The 22142-nt window shown below is 37.8% G+C and overlaps 1 protein-coding gene across 2 annotated transcripts in view; it reads right to left on the bottom strand.

The window, feature by feature from the left end:
- The window catches only part of TTC29 (tetratricopeptide repeat domain 29), a 184663-nt gene that overhangs the window by 152699 nt on the left and 9822 nt on the right, over positions 1 to 22142 (bottom strand). For both annotated transcript variants that reach the window (XM_032764895.2, XM_075066780.1), the window contains exons 4-5: positions 19665 to 19748; positions 8566 to 8789 (exon numbers count right to left, since the gene is read on the bottom strand). In XM_032764895.2, coding sequence (XP_032620786.1) covers positions 8566 to 8789; positions 19665 to 19748 — 308 coding nt within the window. The remainder of the gene's footprint in view (positions 1 to 8565; positions 8790 to 19664; positions 19749 to 22142) is intronic.

The raw sequence follows: 22142 nt of genomic DNA on the forward strand, positions 1-22142 counted from the left end.
ATAGTCACAGAGTGACTGGTCCACTTAGTGGGGGAGAGGGACCTCAGGGAGGAGGGGCCAACTATTCAACACACTAGAAATTATTGGCATTTTGGCTAAAAATCTCTCAGAACGGCTCGAGGCATAAAAGATCCCTACAACTGGCCTTAGAAAGGAAGCAACTCAAGTGGTTGGGGCCACACAGCCATGTTATAATCAGGCACTAACTATTTGCTACCACATGAGAGAATTTGTGTGTCCCAATGGGCACTACTTTCCAGATGGCTTCTGAAGATCATTCTAGAAAAGGAAACAAGCAGAGGTCACCTTGAAATAGTAGTAATATTCTCACACACAAAAATACTGGCTATTAATACGTTTTTAAGTATAAGAATATACCACTACATATTATATACTAATTATATCGAAGTAAAAAACCCTAAAACATACCACAAGATACATAATATTCATAGACAAAAAGGGTACTACCAGAAAAACAAAAATGGGAAACGATGAAGCTAAACTGTCAACTGGGCAAAGAGCCCTAGATATAGATAGGTTGCCTTTAAACTCTCTTTGTTACAAAATTTCAAGGCAGTAATATTACGTAAAATTATGCAAATAACTTCATGTAGCTGCCCTACAAATCTCAAGAGATGGAACTGACCCGAGGCTGACTACTGTTACTGCCGCAGCTTTGATTGAATGAACTTTAATATGACCCTCCAGTGACTATCCTGCCAGTGAATAACAATGAGAAGTGCACAAAGACAACCATTCTGTATAACTGTCTTGGACAGAAGCTGATCAGATGTGTTCGTGTCACAAGAGAGCACATTCAACAAAGATGGACTTTCAAAAGCCTTATTTTCTTCTAGATTAAAAGTCTTGGATTTTGCAAATCTAGGAAGGTACTGAGGTTATTTTGACAATAACAAATGACAGCTGATTTAGTCAGAGTGAACTTTTACCACCCTATGAGGAAAAAATATTAGAAATTTGGTAACTTTGATATAAAATCTCCCATAGGGTGGATCAGTCGTTATACCCCTCTATTTTTGTAAAATGTGTTCCTGCCATCAGGAAATAAAATATATATTAAATGTTTTAGTTTTCTACTCTAGTATAAACAATAATACAATATTATCATTTCTCATCCAAAAACACTTATCAAATGGGTCATGATGATACTGGCCAAGTAGTGAGATACCACATGGATGGAAAGGAGAAGGCTGAAAGAGTTGGATATGTAATTGTGAAACCACTCTTTCAGTAAAGATAATGGTTTTGAATGAGAGACAGTGAAGAGAATACTTGGATAAGGGTTCAAATGGAGGGTCCCATAAGGCCTAAAAGAATTACATTTAGGTCTTAGGATGTGGGAGGCTTCTGCATAGGGTGATAAACATGAACCATGACTTTTAAAAACTGTGAAACAGTGGAATCAGTAAACACTGTATGTTTGAAAAGGAGGGTGGCAAGTTGAAATGGCAGCTAAATGTACTCTGACAGACCTGCTAGAAGCCTGATAGTTCAAGCTGGAGGATATAAACAAGAACCTTGGGAAACAAATTTTGCAATGGGCTGAGATTACAACTGGTTGGAAGTTTTCTGACTGGAAAAGGCTGATTTGTCAAAAGCAAAACATTTCACAGAAACATGTCTATTTTAATTAGTTATTTTCTTGAAAGAAAATTTGAAGGAAGTATTTCAATAGAGTCAACCTTTTGGAACAGAATGTTTAAAATTTTCATTGCAAAATGACTTTTTCTTTCAATAGTTTTAATCTAAATTTTTAAAAAGTTAAAATAGGAACAAAACATTTTGATTAACTTGAAACTATTTTTTTTCTAGAATATTGTTTTGTGGGAAATTTTGAAAAAAAAACCTTTTGGAATGGAAAAAAATTGAAATATTGAATTTTCCCACAAAATGAAAAATCCAGTTCCCACCAAACTCTAGTTAAGACTTTGTTATGAAGCCAAGACGAAAAATCTCATCTTCTCTGTATCAGGCTATCCTAAGCATCTGTGGAGCTATCTTGTCTGATGTGCTCAGCTAGACAACTTCCAAGTAGTCAGGTCAAAACAGCAATGGGATCTAGGTGAAGAAGAATTTGTCCTCAATTCTGACAAACTGGAGCGAAAGATCAGTAGCTGTTATTGGACAGCTGCAGTAGGGCTGTGCACTAACGCTGTCTGGATCAACAAAGGGGCTATAAGTATCACTGTAGCCACACCTTCCTTGGTTTTTCTTATGACTTTGGGTATCAGGGGGATGGGAGAAAAAGCAAAGAGGAGATCTTGAGACCACCTTGATCACCACCTTGATTGATCAGTGCTTCAGCCCTCGTATAGATTGCACCGATCACAACATGTCTTCTACTCTTCTTGTACCCTGGCCTTCCTTCTCCATGTGTGACCATGTCTTTTCATGATAAAATCTTCCCATCTTTTTGGAGCTCAGCTGAGTGGTCATTTCAGTTGCCATGGGTACTACTCGGTGACAGCTGCAGTCCACTGATTGTCAGTGAGCCTCGCTATATGCCTGGCCCATTGCATTTTATTATGCCTGTTCTCAACAATGACATCCTGCACTCCACTCTGCTGTCTGATCACTTCATTGGGGACTCGGTCGCGGTTGGAAATTCCCAGAATTCTTCTTTCCATCACCTTCTCCGTGACAGACAGTTGCTGCTCCTCTGTGTTTGTCAGTGCCCATGTTTCACTGCCGTACAACATTGCTGGCAGTACTGCTGAGTTGAAGAGGCTGGCACATGTTGTCTTGTTGATTTTTCCTTGGAGAACATCCTTGACAGAATTGAATGTGCACCAATCTGCTTTCTTTCTTTGCAAGAGTTCACCATCCTGATCGTCACTCATGTTAATTTCTTGGCCCAAATAGACATATTGCTCAATTTCTTCTATTTGCTCCCTTGATTGTTATTTGGGCTTTTGGTAAAGTATCAGACTCCATTAATTTAGCTTTGGAGCAGAAAATTGTCAGTACAACATGGCTGCTTTTTGTGTTGAGTTCTCGCACCATTTTCTGTAGTTTGATAATATTTTCAGCAATCAACCCACTGTCATCCATGAATCTGAGATGGTTTAACTGCTCTCCATCGATGCTGATTCCACCCTTCCAATTCATCCACCTCATTACCATTTCGAGGCAGGCTGTGAAGAATTTCAGTGAAACCTTGTCTCCTTGTTCCACACCTTTCTTAACTGGGATGCGAAGGGGAGTATCAAATAAAGTTATATCTGTAGCGAAGTCAGAATTTGCTTCCTTTAATAGTTTGATATAGTTTGTGTTGATGTCCTGATCTCTATGCTGTTGAATGCTTTTTCATAGTTAACAAAGGCAATATATAAAGGGAATTTGTATTCCCTTGAGCATTCCAATAGCTGGTTTATAGTGAAAATACGGTCCATTGTGCTGATATTCCTTCAAAAGCCTGCCTGCTCTCTCGGCTGCTTCTTGTTCAGACTCTGAGAATCGGTTTGTTACTATTTTGGTGAACAGCATGCAGACATGTGAGAGCAGGCATACTGGACGATCATCCTTCAGCCAAAGACACAAGGTTGAAATTTTATGGGAAAGTTTCTTATTATATGGTGCCAAAGTCTTTTTCAACAGTAAGTCATTCATAACTGTTAATATCTGCGCTGGAAGATAGAAGTATAACCTCCCAATAACAATGCATCATGTGCCCACTCTCTCTTCATTCATATACCTCCTGAAAAGGCATTTTTTGAAGTCATCAAATACTAATTTATTGGCAAAACCTGTCTCCACACTGCTATGGGAGGAAAACTTAAGTCTAAGTTAGTATCAACTTCTAAACCATTCTCTGCCTTACCTATCTTGCCAGACTGTAAACTCATCAAGGCAGGAACACAGTGATCCTTTACAGTATAATTTGTATAGCACCTTATTAGTAAATAAGTAAGTAAACAAATAAATAAAATTTAAAAAAATAGATGTGTGAGATTTGGGATTTGATTCAAATGAGTTAGCTGGCCTAAATGGGGCCTACATAGGCCAAAAGCATAAATGAACAAATAAGATAAAATAAGATAGCAGTATCTGAAGAACTGTTTACAGGGTCAGCAATATGCATCATGTAAGATCACAGCAACTACCCCTTAAAAGCCAGCGTTTTGGGCTCTATTTTCTTTTAAATTATTTATAGTAGGGAAGGATCAGACGCTTCATAACAGAGGTGGGGTTCTCTCCTTAGTATGCTTTAATTGGGTGCTATTCACAAGTTCTAGATCCAAGCAAAGAAAAAGATTTCTTAAGTAAATTTTGCCTCCTCCCACATATTAATAACCAAATTATGGCTGGCACTCTACCAAAGAAAAGAATGCAAGGAACTCTTTCCAGTTATTGCACCTATTTGGGGGTTAGCCATAATTTGACTAGAAGATGTTGAGAACCACAGCTAGCATTGCTGGCAGTGCAAGCAGCACCTGAGAAGACATGTCTGAGAAGGGTGGAACTATGGCCTCATATTCACTGCATACCAGCACAACTTGGGGGTGACGGGGAGGGAGTGGAGAGATGAGGGGGAAGTCTAGGTGTCCTTCTTCAAAGGCACATCAACAACTGCTTACCAGCACCACTTAAATGTACTAAGTCTGCCTTTCAAGGACATATGCATCCAGATACAACTGCTCAGGTGGTGCACCTTCTACCTATCCTCAGCACACTACTGCTTGTCAACCATAATATTGCTTTAAGTGAACTGATATTAATAGTATTTTCGCAAGCACATCAAAAGGTGAAGGTTTACACCAAGTGCTGTGTCACACAGAAAGGTTCCTCTAGCATTCATCTATCCTGTTTTTTTTATGACAAACTTACATTATAAAAACATAACATGGAGAAGCAGCCCAGACCTTTTGTTTTATTTCTGCAAACAAACCTAGCAAAAAGATGAGGTAGGCCCACAGTAGTTAGACTGAGATCAGGAGAATAGTTGTAAGCATGTCTACTTTCAAATTAGCAGCATCTGAAATATCAGCATCAACAAACTCCAAGCCTGCACTTTCTTTATACATATCATCTATAATTCTTCCATTTTCTGCTAGTGGTTCTTATTTTCATCCAGAGCACGATAAATCCCTGCCAGCTGTTTCTCCTACAAGCTGCAAGGGACAATAGTATATCTTTTTAAACTCTATTTTTAAATATTTGGGAGGTACTCAGGTATTGTGGTGAAGGGGGCCAGATTCGATAACCAGCTCCTTGCATGATACTGCTTTGTTGGCTGATTTGGAGGAAGTATCTTGCACTCTTGTAAGATCTGAAGGCCCAACGTAATTTGCCAGTAAAAATGAAAACAGTGAAAATTCACTGACTGTGAGCAATGGCAAATGGCCTATAAAAAATGTAACACTGGCAAAACATGCATTGATGCATCTCATTTTTTGATTCATGCAATAGGAATGGGAGAGCATTCTTCAACTTCTTTTGTAATGATATGAAGAACAAACAAGCTTGAGATGTATATTGATACCAACAACAGGAGCAATATGGAGAAGATGGAAGGTGAATCTGACAATGTCAGGGAACATGTGCCTTTTATTGACAATGGTAACAAAACCAATAGTTTAGAGATATGCCATACTAACGACAGCAACACAAACTAAGCATAAGGCAGTGATAAGAACATCTGCTGAAAACAGGTGCTAAAAAGAGACCAAAGATCAGTTTGCAAAAAGTTGAAAAGAAAAAAATGTTTTGGTTCTTCTGATGCCAATATCACAGCTTGTACCTTAACATTGCTTATATATTAGTCCATGTATGAGTAAAATCATCTGTTACGTCACCAGAATCTGTGAGCTCTCTTCAAATGTATCCATTAGCTGTTTGGGATCACTGTTCTCAGAACACTGAGGATCCAAGCCACGTAGTCTTGTTCATTTCAAAATGCTTAGTAAAATAAGAAATGTTGGTAACCAGTGTACAACAGTAATAGGAAACATTTTCACATACATTTTGGACTTGTGCTTCTTCAAAAGAGCTATGCTATGACTGCTGATTAGCAGCACCTCAGACTTGAAATGAAACAAACAGGCAGCTGGCAAGGAAGAAGCTTTTCTGGTTTGCAACAGTTTTATCTAAACTATATGTCTATCATCAGCAAACATTGCACCAGCCAGAAATACATCACCAGGCAATAGCAATAAAGGACATGAAAAAACTAAACTATCCTTACAAAACACTAAACAAAAACCAACCCATCATAATGTCCATAACCTAGAAAGCAACAAAAATGAGTGCCCTTCCAATAACTTCTTGTGTAACTGTTCCTGTTAACCAATCTTACAGCAACAGAGCAGAAGTCACAAGATGCACCATCCATTTATAGATAGATGATTTACCACTTAAGAGATATTATCCAATTGGAACATATAACAAGTAATATATCCTGTATCAGCATGGGGGGATGGACTACATGACCTCTTGAATCCCTTCCAGCAGTACATCTCTATTTAAACAATGTGGCTAAATGGCTATTAAAACTATATTTTCAAATGCATACTTACATAAACCTAAAACTAACCCTCCCACCCCCCAGTCTTTGAGATCTTGGTTGGCTCTAGTATTTTTAATTTTAGAAGATAACATTATGCTTAACTATAGTCCTTAAATAGTGCAATATTGTATCAACTATAGTGATGCTAATATTTTGTTATATTCCCTGTTTTCCCATCTGCTCTAAGACACAGCCCACGCACTCTATAGGGTCACAACTCACTTCCCCTCATGGACTTTGATTTTGTTACTATACAAATGAATCATAAGTCAACATCAAGTCCAGTCTAAGCCTTTATTTTTAGGCATCATACTCAAAATTCCTGTATCAGAACAGCTCAGGTGGAAAGGTTATTTCTTCACCTTGTATTCCATCAATCTGGGAGGCAGCTTTATGAAGTGAAGATAGCTTTATTCCCACTCCAGGACAGTCCATTAACTTTTACCCATCTGTTATGTGCCTGAGTGCTCTGCAAGGACGAGGCCCACACACACAGTGAGTTATTTGGCTTTAATGAAGGTAAAGTGACACATCCGCAACGGGGACCCTGGGCGTTGCTGTCACTTAGGCGGGGAACCCAGCACCGAAGCTCAGCTCGGCCTGGGTCGGAGTCCAAAGGCGGACCGGGAGCATACAGCTATATATACACAATACAAAAGCAACTCATACATATGCAAAAAGGGACTTCCCACAGGCTATGTCCGCCCTTTGGCCTAAGGCCATACAAACTGGTTTCAACCAGTTAAAAGCAAGTTATAACTGGCATGCTGTGTCCTACAATGACCGGCCACTTAGCAAGCAGGGGCTCTTCACAAGGCCGCCGAGAAAGCGGAGACACCCTAGCTAGGCCGTGACACAGTCTTCCATAGTCCCCTACACCATCTTAGGAACATAAGACTGGAAGACGTGCTGGCTCATCCTGTCCAGTCTGATACTATCATAGGCAACCACAATATATAATTCCATTCATAAACTTATCAAGATCCATCATACTACTTGTTAGGATGTTTGTTCCACCACCCCATTGGGAGGCTGTTCCAGAACCTTAGCCCAATGTGGAGTTTGTTGGCTGTAATTACAATCAGGATAAATAACAATGGCCTAAAATTTTCAGTTTTTAAAGTACAAATATTGAACTACAGGAGAACAATAATCTTAGCTTTGCTCCTTAAAAAAAAAAGTTCGCCCTGTCTAAAAAGTTAAGATGAAGAATGCTCCTTGTCAAAACCTTAGAAACCTTGTTTTAAGTTTTCCTTCCCTAAATGATCAAAAATATAAACTAAAATTAGCAGAGTGTAATAGAAATCTTATATAACAGGGTTCCTGTAGATATTCATCTACATCAACTCCTATTATTATTCTGAATGATAAGAATAAAAACTTATTGCATGATCTAGTATTTACAGTAAAAGAATATTATAAATAGAATAGCTTAGTAAATTTATTTTTAGGCATCAGCAAAAATATACAGCAATAAAGAGTTATGGCTTCACAAACACCTTTTAACTCACAAATTACATGTCACATCAGTGTATCATGTTGTATTTGACATATTTGAAACCTATGTTTAATTTTTCAGTTACAAATTCAACCATATTGAGCAGCATCTATGTTTTAAAATATCAGATTTATAAAGTATTGATAGTGTAAAAGAATGTTTTAAAAGTTATATTTCTCTAATAAAGTACAAAAAAAGCTGTTAAAATCAGTAGATAAAACAAAAAAATAAAGGAACTATGAACTAGGTTATAACTGAGATGTTATCAAGGCTGTAAATATATCTCAAGATTTCTAGTGACATAATACACTCTAGATGCTCTTTCCCAGTTTATTTCACAGAACCTCTCACTGTATCCGTGGTGTCGAAATTCAGAGTTACCTATCATTTAGTCTATAAATACAGCTTAGATGACTAAGGCTGAAATGTGCTAAGATGCAGTAATGTTTCAAATTCATACATGAAACAATTTAGAATCTTCCCTCAGGCACTCACTGCTGCAGCTCCTGCTGTTCTGTTACCCATAGTTTCCCCCATTTACCTGCTCGTTGGGCTGCCTCAGCCCTGGTCAGGAAATGGTGAAGCTGATCCAGCTTATCAGGCTGCTCCTCCAGGGACTTCTGCTGCCATATGGCTGACCCAGGCCCTGCAGCCTCCCTCAAGGCATTCCACTTCTGTATCAGAGTGAAGAGCTCAGAGAAGGACTTGTGATAACCCTGTCGCAGCATGTCTATGCAGATGTTCTTCTTGTATGAATTCCTGTAACTGGGAATAAGAAATACTGATTTTAGTCCTTTAAATCTGCATTATGTTCTCTACAATCCTCCCACACACATATAATTAAAGATACTACAATGGTTTTCAAATGTAGACTTCAGAAGCCAACAAAGGAGAGTTGATATTTGAACCACTTAATTGTAGGGTTTTTTACAAAATGGTTTTTAACAAGATCCTATACTGTAGAACAGAATATAGCAATAGGGGTAATCTGTAAGCACTTTTATTGGAACTGCATTATAAATATACTAGTGTTCTTCAACTGAAATCCATCAGGACAGTCAAATGAGGTAATCTACATAGAAAAAAAAAGGAGGTGCTCACATTAGTTCACTGAAACACCGTAAGTTCTTAGTTAGCTTAAAAAGAGTGATCAGGAAAAAAATAAGCACATACTACATGTCAAAACAATGTACATGTTAAATAGTTTTGCTGGAGGTAATGGTGGATTGGTATTTGTTAGAAACACAATCATCTGGGACTAGTTTAGGGATACAGAAATTTCATAATTTCTGCCTAATTTTAAAAGCAAATGACGTGTCCACAGAGATACAATAAAGAATTGATATCAAAGTTATTCCAGTGATAAACTGAGTAAGATATCCATATTAAAAAAGAGATGCATAATTAAATATTTTCAAGAGGTTTGAGACATTATTTATGGACATAATCCAAATACTTCTTTCAAGTGGCATGAAACAATCTAGAGCCCAATACTAAAAACCCTTGAAGCCAATGGGATTGCTTGCATCACTAAGGATTAAACCCAGAAATAATGGTTTGCAGGACTGGACCCGTAGTGTTGGGTAAAAATTTCCTCTCTATCCCACTAAAATGACAAACCTCCAGATTTTGTATTATACCACTGATATTCCCAAACAATTTTTCTCATTAAAAGATTATATTTTTTACTGCCAAATTTTCAGAGTATATAAAAGAAAATAAGGAATTCTGAAAACTGATGTTTGGTGTACATTTAACAAATCAGAATAAGAATAATTCTAGCCTAGGAACAACTCTTCTTTATAGTCATTTTCCTATTCAGGATTGGCAACTTTTATAGCCTTCTTCCAAAACTCATGATTAAGGCTATGTTTTAGTCATGGATATTTTTAGTAAAAGTCATGGACACGTCACAGGCAGTAAACAAAAATTGACCTATGCATGAGGTGTGTACTATATACCCCTGACTAAATCTTGGGTTCCTCGGGGGGGGTGGTGGCCCAGGGGGTGCTGCGGGTGCTGGGGGGGAGTAGATGGCACATGGTCTGTGATCCTGGCTGGTGTGGTGCGGGACTGAAAGGATCTGGGTGGCAGTGTGTGGCCCGGGACCCTCACTGCTGCTGGGAGGTCGAGGTGAGGGAGCTGGCTGTGGTGCGTGGCCCTGGACCCCGGCTGCTGTGGGGGGGTGTGTGGCAACCTGAGACTCCCACTGCTGCTAGGGGGGGAGGGTGGTGGCTCGAGACTGCCTCAGCAGCGGCTGATGCAGCTGGCCCAGGGACTGCCTGAGCGGCTCAGGCGGCCCTCAGGCTAGCCGCACCTGGCACTGCAGAAGTCATGGTGGTCCCGGAAAGTCATGGAATCCGTGACTTCTGTGACGACTTGCAGCCTTACTCATGACTTGCAGCCTTACTTATGTTATCGTACATATGGCTGTCATACAGATAGTTACTCTGAGGCCTGCTGATATCCAGCCCATGTACTGAGTCTTTGGTCTCCGGTTGGTCATATTCCACTGACAATCATTGCAACAGCCATCCTAACAATATAGCTCATACCAACCTAGGCTAGCCTTCCTCAACTTGTCTTCAATTGGCGCAACTGCAGTATGCCCCTTACAACCTTATTTCATTTCCCATCAAGGAGTGTCCAATCACTTGACCATCACAACATCTTAATTTCCACAGTGGAAAGCATACTGATTTCCTTTTTGTGGATGGCCCAGTCTCTGTCCAATTCGTTACTACTATAGTTATTTTCCAGTTCTATAGTAATGAAAATTATGTAAACACCTTTTTATTTAAGTGAAAATGGAGCAGCCAAGTTTTAAAATAAGCTTTAAGTGTCAATGATCTGTGCTGTTTATATTACATTAACATAAAAAAAAGCCATTAATAAAGGATCTGTTCTTCTACTAATGCATACTATCCTGCATAAGTAATTCACCTATGGTTGTGGAGAGTAATTGGGAGGTGGGAGGAAATTCCACTGACTTCAGTGGGAATAACAGCGAACGCTAAATTAGTATAATTGAGCCTAGTGAAAGCAGTGGGGGAACGGGGAAAGAAGTGAATGTAAAAAGTCATTTAGGAAGCAGAGATAAAATAACTAGCCATTTTAGAAAACATATAAAATATATTTGTAACTAGTCAAAACATTATTCAGTTCAGTTGTAGGTTCCATCATAATTATTTGAACATGATATCAGTATTTATAGAGTAGCATAAAACTGCCCCAGCCAAGTGTGCTAATCTCATTAGACAAATACATTTTACTTAAGGTCAAAGCACATTTTCTCAAATGAGCAGTATCATTTGCAAACTAATACATTTACATGGAGGATGAAGTCAGTGGTGTAACTACAATTTGTGTCACCAGTTTTCTAGCAAAAGGCTATGCCAATTAACTAAAAGAAAAAGAAACTAAATTACAGCTGGAATGACCTCACTGTGCTTACTATACAGTTCTTCTCAGGGAAAGATAATTGTATAACTGTATATTATACCAGTAGCAAGCCTACCTACAGTAATAACATTTCAGCTACAGTATACTAAAAAATAGCACTAGTTTATATGACAAAAAGTTACACTTAAAGAATAGAAAGTTTTGTATGGAGCAGCATAATATTTTGCCCCTTTAAATTACTGTAAAGTATTTATAAATGGATCATGCATGAGTTATAATGGTCTTAAATTCACATTGTTGGGATGAATTTTACTAATGTAATCTAAGGGATTATTTGACAATTATACTGAAATTGTTTCAAGTATCAACATGATTCCTGTTGAAAATGCCAGTGTTTTTTTCCCCAAACACTGTAAAGCACGTCACTTTTTAACATGGATGTAGTGGAGACAAGCGAGGTAATCTTCTGATTACGTTTTAAGATGAATTAATGATGCTCACCAACATTATTGTTTATATTCCAGCATATATTTCATTATAACATTATGTAGTGCACAGGAATAAACAGAGATACTAAATCAAACTTATCATGTTTTCAATAATTGACAATTAGTTATCAATTGACATAAAATATCCAATACATAGTTCAGTGATTTTTAAAGCTACTTGTGAACTTTTACCTGATGATTCTGCTTAGTTTTAAATAAATTTATGTTGACCCTAGTGAATCTTACTCCATAGTAAGATGTTATTATTTAACTATAAACCTTATTTGTCTACATTCTATCCATTCTGGTTTGAGGCTTCCTGTCAACATTTGGGCCACTTCAAGACTCACTTTGAGTCATGTAGAAAAAAAAAAAAAGAACTCTGATTCTAACTGTAATAACAATTTTTCAATAGATTGAATGGTCTCTGGGGGCATCTACTGGAAATCTAGCAAAACTGCAGTCAGATCATGTTAATCAAGCAACTTCCACTGCAACAACACACTACTTCAGAACAAAAGAAAAGTGCAAATGTTGAGTCAAATACACTGTGAGGATAAATCAGAACAACTCTAATGAAGTCAGCAGAGCTGCACTTCACACACTGATTGTGAATTTGACTACTGTTTTCAATATCACACAAAAAGAATGACCGTCAAAACCTGCAAATACTGCATGCACTGTTGGGCAAGCTATAATACCACGTGGACATAGCACAGTATAAGCATGCATTATTCTTTATCAGATGATTCATAAACTATGGTTAATTGCAAAGACTGTAATATTAAGATAAACAAACATGGGGTTTTGCTTTTCTGGTAAGTGATCACCTAGAAAATGTGTGAAAAAAAAACTAAACAAGATTTCAGAAAGCATTTTTAAAAACATGAACTTAAAAATTGTTTAGTTTATTTTGATTTTGTTGTTGTTTTTGTTTCTCGATATATAAAGTTCAACAGATTAAGGGCAGAATTCTTAACACAAATCCATATAATTCTGAGTGTACCCTTTATCTGTCCATACATGCTTCAATTTCCCACTGATAGAAGCCTAATGATGTCAATGGATTGTCCATTTATGTAGGATAAGGAGAATATTGGGATTGAAATCCAGCAGGTAGATCTGATCGGGAATTTTGCCCTTAGCTTGCTCTAGCAGTTATTGAAATATAGTATCTCATGGTTTGATTGTCAAAGTGTTGAGCATCTTCAGAAGCTATCTGTGACTTCTGAAAATTAGGAGATTATTCTGTAATAGCTGTTTATTTTGCATTAACAAAAAAAATTATATAAGGTAATTTTCATGCACCTTATGTTATCACACATATGGTAGCAGCTACAAAAAAAACGGATATGTAAACTTAAAAAGCACTGCTACTTTTAAAACAAGGTATTTTAGAAAGATTTCAGATTTACATTTAATGTTATAATCATTTCAACTTTCTTACATTGTATAGCTATTTATACCTTTTTCGCTGTATAAAAAAAATAAACAATTTAAAAGCACCTAAAGAAATGCTTGTGTAATGCTCATGTGATGCAGAAGATCTGTCTTAAACCCATAAGCCTTTTCTGATCTTCCTGAACCAGTATAAAATGAGGTTATTAAGTTGCACCAATATTATAAACTCAAAGAAATTTGTAGTAAATTGCCCAGATCGTGGTATTTCTCGTTATTCCATTGTACTTTTAAAAAACATTAAATAATTCTCTGAATTCAGTTCAATATAGTCCCAGATATTTTGCTTTCACCTTCAAATTTCCTTGCAGTAGATGATGTATATTGGACCGTTTCACATTTGTTAACCTATTTTTGATTTATTTTACCGTTTGCATCTTAAGAGGCAAAAAGAATTACACTTGTATTAAAATAATCACATTAAAAATATATTGTGGCAGAGACACTTTTATTGGTCCTAATTCCCCACAGCTCACACCTTGGGTAGTCAATTACACCTCAGCAAAGTGGGTGAAAAATACTACCATTCTCATTTGATAGATTTCCATGTCAGGCCTCATATCTCTAGGTCTTTGGTATTTAATAAAAAAAACATAAGAAAATGTCAGCTGGCAATTTTTCTAAACAGTCTACTGTAGTTAGTAAAACACAGGATTACATGCAGAAAGCAATGATAATATACGGTTTACTAAAAAGGCATAATTATTATAATGTAACATTATTGCATAGTGTATTAATTATGCTGACTTCACCATACATACAAAACTATCAATCAATAATAACTGAAATTTACAGATAGGCAAAGAAAAAATACCTCTTTTGAACATGTTAGAGTTTAATTTAAGGTATTTACTTTTTTATATTTTGACATGTGATGTTGACAATTTGTGTTTTAATGGTTATAAAGCTCTAACTTTTTGAATCTCAAATCTACTATCATTAAATAATTATTCTCCCTTCATAATTTCCTGCACCCATAGAAATTTAAATAGATAAAATGGAAATTGATATCATCAAAATTATAAAAAACATTAATCTGAATTCTTCCAAGTCTAATTATATTCTTCACACCTAAACTGGGTTTCTTTCTTTAGCAAGCAAGTCAACATCTGGCAATAAAATTATCATACAGATTAACATCCAAAATCCTGAAAAAACCAAGATATTTTTGCTTGTTAAAAATAAATTGTTCAAAAAAAATCCCAAAATTACTCTAAATGTTTCAATATTTAGACATACTTTGAGATTTATGAAGCATGAGGCATTGTCTTTATGTCTGAGTACATACACAAACATATATACATATACAAATGAAGATGTGAAAACAGAACCACTCCATTAACATTTTAGAAGTATATAGCTTAAGTAATAATAAAGAATGCTATTTGGAAAATTCATAAAACCAAAAATGCTGCATTGTTAAAACTTTCAGGATTCCACTCATAAGAATCAAAAGGGAAAATACTTATAAGTCAATTATAGACAATTCTTCCTAAGAATGAAGAATTCCATAACACACAGTATTGAATTGCTGCTAAAATAAAGGTACACTTTTTTGTTGTGCATCCTTGAAAATATAAAAACTTACCTAAATACATAACCAAAAAGTAGAATTATTGCAGTGATTTATTTTGACTCCCTATACATATGTAAAACTGAAATATTCCACCAATTCAACAAATATCTTAGACTGCAATTCTTAAAGCCATGTCAGACGGGTATAAAACCATGTACATATACCCTTGCAAGTCACAGGACTGTTCATTTAGGCCCCAATCCAGCAAAGCACTCAGGTAGGTACCTAACTTACCTAACTTCAAGCATGCGTGTAATCTCACTGACTTCAGTGGGGCTGCCCACATGCTTAAAGCTAAGCACATCCTAAGTGTTTTGCTGGATTGAGGCTTAAAGGGCCAGTGTGTCCCATATATTATCACTACAGGCTGGAACTGACCCAGTGTTATTTAACTAATACCAGAGACTCTCTCCCCTCTCATTCTCGTTCATCCTGGCTGCTTAAAATATTTTCCTTTCATTAAATTCTTACTGGATAGTAATACTTTAAATTGCAGAGTATATTAATTCTCATTAAATAGCAGACTAGAAAGTATAGTAGATCCCACTAAGTAACAATAGATAATTAACTTCCAAATCAGATATTTTTTGTCAGCAAGGTTGAGGATTAAGTCATTTATTTTGTGTTTTGTTGCAATTCAAATATAAAATTTGAAATATCCTAACGTAAAAATATGAGTGTCAGTGAGAATTGTTTAATGAATACATGTAGCTTCCTCTCTTCCTTTTATTTAAAGGCACACTGCCACTTTAACATTACAAGAATAGAAAAGTTCATCAGTTCTAAACATCAAAGGATGATTATGAAGAAATTTTTTCAAATGAATACAATTCCTGTAATAATTAAAAATAATCAGTAATACAAGTAAATGGAAATATACATTTAGAAATGTATTTTTGATATATTGTGTCCCTAAATATAAATGTTTTAAAAGCAGAACAATTAAAGGTAAAAGTAATAAGCATAGGAAAATATTCTTTGTGCATCACAACATGTACCAGTAATCTTTAGCGAATATTTCAGGCACTGTCAGAGAAAATGTTATTCTCTTTGTTGATTTTTGTTGATTTTCTATGATCTTTGTTGATTTTTAAATGGCAAGTAGGAATTCACTGTAACTTACATTCTTTTCAGAATATAATGATTTTTTTCTCATTTTCCTGGAATTCAGGGATGTTCATTAATCAAAATTAATTCTAACTTGTGGTGTTACATCCGAATTTTGTTACAGATCAGGGTGGCCAAACTTACTGACCCTTTGAGAGCTGGGGTGTGCTCGCCGGGGCTCAGGGCTTCAGCCCCGACAAGACCCCCTTCCCCACGGGGGCTGAAGCCAGAGACAATGTTGGAGAGGGATACATGGGATCATGTACTCTTCCAGGTTTTTGCCAGAGTTTGCTGGCCCTGGTTGGTAACATGGTACTGCCAGGACCCCTCTCTGCACGGCAACTGCTGGAGCCAGCAAGCTGAGAGCTGCGCCTTGGATAGAGGCAGCAGCAAACAGGTGGGAGCTGCAGGGAGAGCCACTGCTTTTGCTGCTGCCTCTCCCCAAGGACCTAAAGCAGATGCCCCTCCCTGCAGCTCCCAGCTTCTTTGCAGCTGCCTCTCCATGCAGAGCTAACACCTGGGAGCTGAAGGGAAGGGCCGCTGAGGGAAAGAGCGGGTGTGTGCCTCGGGGAGCATGGCTCAAGCTGTTCGGGGTGGGGGTCAAACCTTTAAATTGTGTCCCCCACTCCCCTCTTAGCAGGCACCAGTCATCTCTGGCAGAAGCCCCAAGCCCCACCACCCTGCCACAGGACAGAAGCCCTGAGCTCCCCCATCTCAGTCTGGTAGGCAGAGAAAGGGTTGGGAGGGGGGTCTCTGGGAGCCACAGTTTAATTGTAACAGAGCTGCATGTAGCTCACAAGCCACAGTTCGGCTACCTCTGTTATAGATCGTCACTTACCAAAATTATGGATTTCTTAATTCTTCTGTGTTAATATTGTACCTAATGGACTGAATACAAGGTTGGGAGCCAGGAACTTCCAGGTTCTTGTCTCAGCTACATCTTTGATATTTTGTGTGGTTTGAGACAAGTCATTTAACCTCCCTGTACTTTTCTTTCACTATATGTAAAACTGTACAGTGCTTATCATACTCATTTTCTCAATGTCTCCTTGTACTCCCCCATCTGTCCGTATCCATCTGTTGTCTTTTGTCTTAGATTGTAAGCTCTTTCAGAAAGATAATATAATATATATGAAAACAGGGATAATGGTACTATTACTTACCTACTACACCTCCTCAAGGGGTTGCTGTGGATTAGTTAACTTTTGTAAAATGCTCTGAAAATGGAAAGCACTATATAAGTGCTAAGTATTTATCCTCACATAATTACTATTCAATTCCTAGAACCCGCAGTATATTATATTTGTTTATGATCGCACCATTCAAGAAGGGACAGTCCCTGTCCCAAGATGCTCACAGTCTAAGGACCTGTAAACAAGATAGAAGTTAAATGAAGGGGAAAACAAACAGGAGTCTTATACAATCAAAATAACTATGAGAATTATTAGAAAGTCTTGATTGTCTCAAAGCAAATTCAATTGTCTTTTTATATTTCACTCTCTTTTTGGTACATTATAGATCTATGCTTTACCTTTGTACTCTGTTTCAAAAATAGAACTCAATTGTGTATACCTTGTACGTTTTCCTCAGCAGAAAATACTGTTGTACTACTGAGAAATAAAAGCTCTAGAAAACCGTAAGACCAAACTTAGTAAAAACAACAAGTCACATAAAAAAGAAAAACTTCAGCGCACTGTGTTCTTTTTTATTAAAGTATGTCATATATTTTATCTTTGCAAGAGTTTGATGAGTTTTTGCAAGTAAAATTCTGTTTCCTCTACACTTGCTAATAGTCATGAGAATCTGTAGTTTGCACCTTCCCATTAAAAATGTATTGTATTTTTTGAAATTATTCACCCCGCCTTTTATCCAGATCATGTCTTTGAAAGGAGGAAGTAGATAATAAATGGAATAATTCATGATTTCCCATTAAATATGAAACTTTCTTTTGCAGAGTTTAGAAAATGAAGTTCTACATAATGTACAAAAGTTGATTAGAACTTTTTTTAACCTTTTCAGGAAAAACCTTTCACATTACACAACTGCACAGAGAAGTTTCTATAGGAAAGGTAAACCATTCACTCCCCCCACAGTTTTAGATCACTGCCTAATTACGCTAAATCACATGTATACCAGATTTGAAATTCAGAGATTGCATTCAACTGACCAAAAAGAATGTGTCTCTCTAGGTATCAAATTCTCTTTTTGAAAGTTGCTTAATAAACACTGGATCCTGGTCATGATAAGTAAGATTATGAAGAATTATTCAGACAGAAAAAATATATATTTAAACAAGCACCGCATCAAAAGGGGATTTAGGATACAGAGCCTTAAAGTTGAACAACTTTTGTTATGAAAGGACATAAAACTTTTGCTTGCAAATTTCCATTTTCTGTAAAAAAGATTTTCAAAATATACAAATAAAGAAAAAAGCCATTTAAAATGGAAATGAATTTACACAACAGGCCAACAATTCTCAAACAGTGGGACAAAACCCCAAAGTGGGTCATAAGGAGGTTGGCTCAGTGGATCACATCAAATCGCTGACAGCAACAAAAATCTTGCAGTAGCTTAGGGCATGTCTACACTATGAAATTAGGTCGATTTTATTTAAGTTGATCTTCAGCAACCAATTTTATACAGTCGACTGTGCGTGACCCCACTAAGTGCATTAGGTCAGCAGAGTGTGTTCTCAATACCATGACTAGCATCGACTCATGGAGTGGTGCACTGGGGGTAGCTATTCCACAGTCCCCACTGCCCACTGGAATTCTGGGTTAAGCTCCCAATGCCTGATGGGGCAAAAATAGCGACGCAGGGGGTTTTGGGTACGTCGTCAGTCTCCCTACCCTACCTCCTTGAAAGCAACGGCAAACGATCATTTCACGCCTTTTTTCCTGGGTTATCCGTGTGGATGCCATAGCACAGCAAGCATGGAGCCCACTCAGCCGCACACTGCTTCTGTGAGCATTGTAACATCTTGCGCATTTTCTGCAGTATATGCAAAGCCTAGCTAGGAGCCGTCAGCACAAGGAAGATTGTCAGGAAGACATGGATACAGACATTCCTGAAAGTATGGGATGTGGCAACTGAGATATCATGGTGGCAGTGGGGCATGTTGATACAGTGGAATGCCGATTCTGGGCATGTATCTAGTGTGCTTTCATTCATTAGCTTTTTGAAGAATTAATGGTATATGAAATGCTGCATCTTAAAATGAACATTTGGAGGTGGGGATTGGCTAGATGTTAATTCAGTATTACAAGAACATTTATTTTTCATTCACAAAACTTCAGACCCACAGGACATGTTTTCACACAGGTTTTTTTTTTTTTTAAGATGATTTCAAATATAATTACTGACACAATCCTAGCTATAATGTTTGAAATGTGATAGAACCTCAGTAAAAATGAAAATTAAATAAAACCATAGGATTAAATGCTTTGATAGACATAAGATCAGTAGAAGTGAAACATTATTTTAAAGTTCCAAGTTCCACTCAGAAAGGTGTAAGGCTTGGGGAACTTCAGATTTTATTGAATACAATGACTAGAAACAAAGGAAACAAACTTACTGTATGTTAAAATGCCTCAAAAAGGCCATACTTACGCAGCAGCCTCTTGTTTTGACAATCCTTTGATATTCATCGCCAAATAATGATCTATGGCATCTTTGTCTTTGATCAAATGAATCCTAAATTCAAACGAAAAAAAATTAAAAGAAACACTGTGAGGTGCTAAAGTAGACGTCTGCAGCATGTATAATATATTATCATTGCCACGCAGAGACAGATAAATACTGAAATATTGACTAAGTAATGTATCAGACACATTTTATAAACACCTACAAGTATCACATTTAACTTTTTGGTCTGTAGCTATTCAAATCTTTATTTTTGCAGGGAAGCAGAGTTGGCTTTTGTATTTAGGGACCCTGTTATCCAATGGTTCTGTATAGACTACAGAGTTTTTTGTTAGGTAAACCAGTGTTTAGCACCCCCGTAGACTCAAACTTTTTTCCAAAGTGGAATCATTGCTTAGTCCAGGCTGTCAAGACAAAAATGTAAAGTGTCAAACTCTAGACTCTTTAAAAACAAAATTTACTCACATATATACTGCGTAGTGTAATCTACACTCAGAGACAATTTTACCTATCTAAAAATCTCAAGAGCATATCCTAATGGGTGACCTTCATTAAAGGCCTGGCCCAAACCTACTGAAGTCACCAAAAAGACTCTCATTGACTTCAGTGTGTTCTGATCTAGTGCTAAGGTTGGAAGTTGGATTGACAGACAATTCAATTTCAGCCAACATTTCAGCCAATTGTGCCTCCAATCCCATACAAAACAAAGGCCCTGGCATTGCAAAGGCACTGTGTACTGACCATAAAAGCAATGAGGCCTTCTTACATATATATACTGAGAGCATCACATTAGAGGATATTACTTTTATAGCAGTAATGTGAATTAACTTTTATCCAATAAAAAACTAAGAGAAGAGAACACTAAAATTGCACAGTTAAGCACTGTTGTATGTAAATCCACAACTCTGCCCCTTTGTGGATATGTATTACACTGCAGACTATAATTACCTCATTCCATTCTCTCCCTCTGATATATTTTTTCCATAATTATACGGACATCTGGATAACATTTTGCATTGTTGCCTACTACTCTATGAATGTCAGAAAAAGGCCACAAAAATCATGTATATGTACATGATAAACTGTGTTTACAAAATATACCACACTGAAGTAGTAGGGTTGCCAGGTATCCGGTTTTTGACCAGAACACCCGGTTGAAAAGGGACCCTGGCAGCTCTGACCAGGCCGTTAAAAGTGCAGTCAGCGGTGCTGCGGGTCTAAGGAAAGTTAGTCCCTACCTGCCTTGGCACTGATCTGCACCCTGGAAGTGGCCAGCAGGTCTGACTCCTAGGCAGGGAGAGGATGAGGCTCCACGCGCTGTCCTCTCCCCACACTCCCATTGGCCAGGAACCATGGCCAATAGAAGCTGAGGGGGGGTGTGCCTGCAGGCCTCCTGGCTCCCCTGCCTAGGAGCCAGACCTGCTGGTTGCTTCCAAGGTGCAGTACAGTGCTAGAACAGGCAGGGAGCCTACCTTAGCCCCACTAACTGGGAGCCGCCCAAGGTAAGCCCAAGCTCCAACCCCAAGTCCCAACCCCCTGCTCCAGCCCTGAACCCCTGCAAACCTGGAGCCTGCTCCTGCACTCCAAACCCCTCATCCCCAGCCCAACCCAGAGCTCATACCCCCCAGCCCAGAGCCTATACCCCCTCCAACATCCCAACATCCTTTCTCCACCTGCAGCCCCCTCCTACATCCTGAATCCCTTGGTCCCATCCCCCAGCCTGCACCCCCCTCCTGGACCCCAACCCACTCATCCCAGCTGCACCCCAGAGCTTGCACTCCCAGCCGGAGCCTGCATCCCAGCCCTCTGCCCCAGCCCGGTGAAAGTGAGTGACGGTGTGGGAGAGCGATCCACCAAGAGAGGGGGAATGTACTGAGCAGGGGCGTGGCCTTGGGAAAGGGGCGGGGCTAGGGTGTCCAGTTGTCTGCAGTAGAAAGTTGGCAACCCTATGAAGTAGGAAACAAAAACAAAAAAAAACAAAAATTTGCTGCCATATACAGGCCACTTAAATTCATCTCATACTTAACTATTGCTGCCTTAACTGCACTTAAAGTACATTAGCCTGATAGTTCACTATCTCATTCCTCAATTGCACCTAAGAAAGGCCATGCACATAGAACGTGCTACTGGTTACATAAAAATACAGACCTTAGAAAGAAAATAATTTATCATAATTATCAAACTATAATCTAAATTACAACCCAAAATCAAAGTCTGCAGACTACACCTAATAGTCTAAATCAATGAAAGTATTATGGACCATTAGAACAATACAAGTAGTGTGCAATAATGTAAAAGATGTATTACACGATACTACATGTTTAGCCAAGAATGCAGACAAAATATATATATGTATTTCAGAAATAGTATATGACTATGTAATTAAAAACAAAAACTCTTTGGCTAGACACCACCAAAATGCCCTGAAACTATGCACCTTTGGAG

Source organism: Chelonoidis abingdonii, chromosome 5, assembly GCF_003597395.2.
Source record: "Chelonoidis abingdonii isolate Lonesome George chromosome 5, CheloAbing_2.0, whole genome shotgun sequence".
Taxonomy (NCBI): domain Eukaryota; kingdom Metazoa; phylum Chordata; order Testudines; family Testudinidae; genus Chelonoidis; species Chelonoidis abingdonii.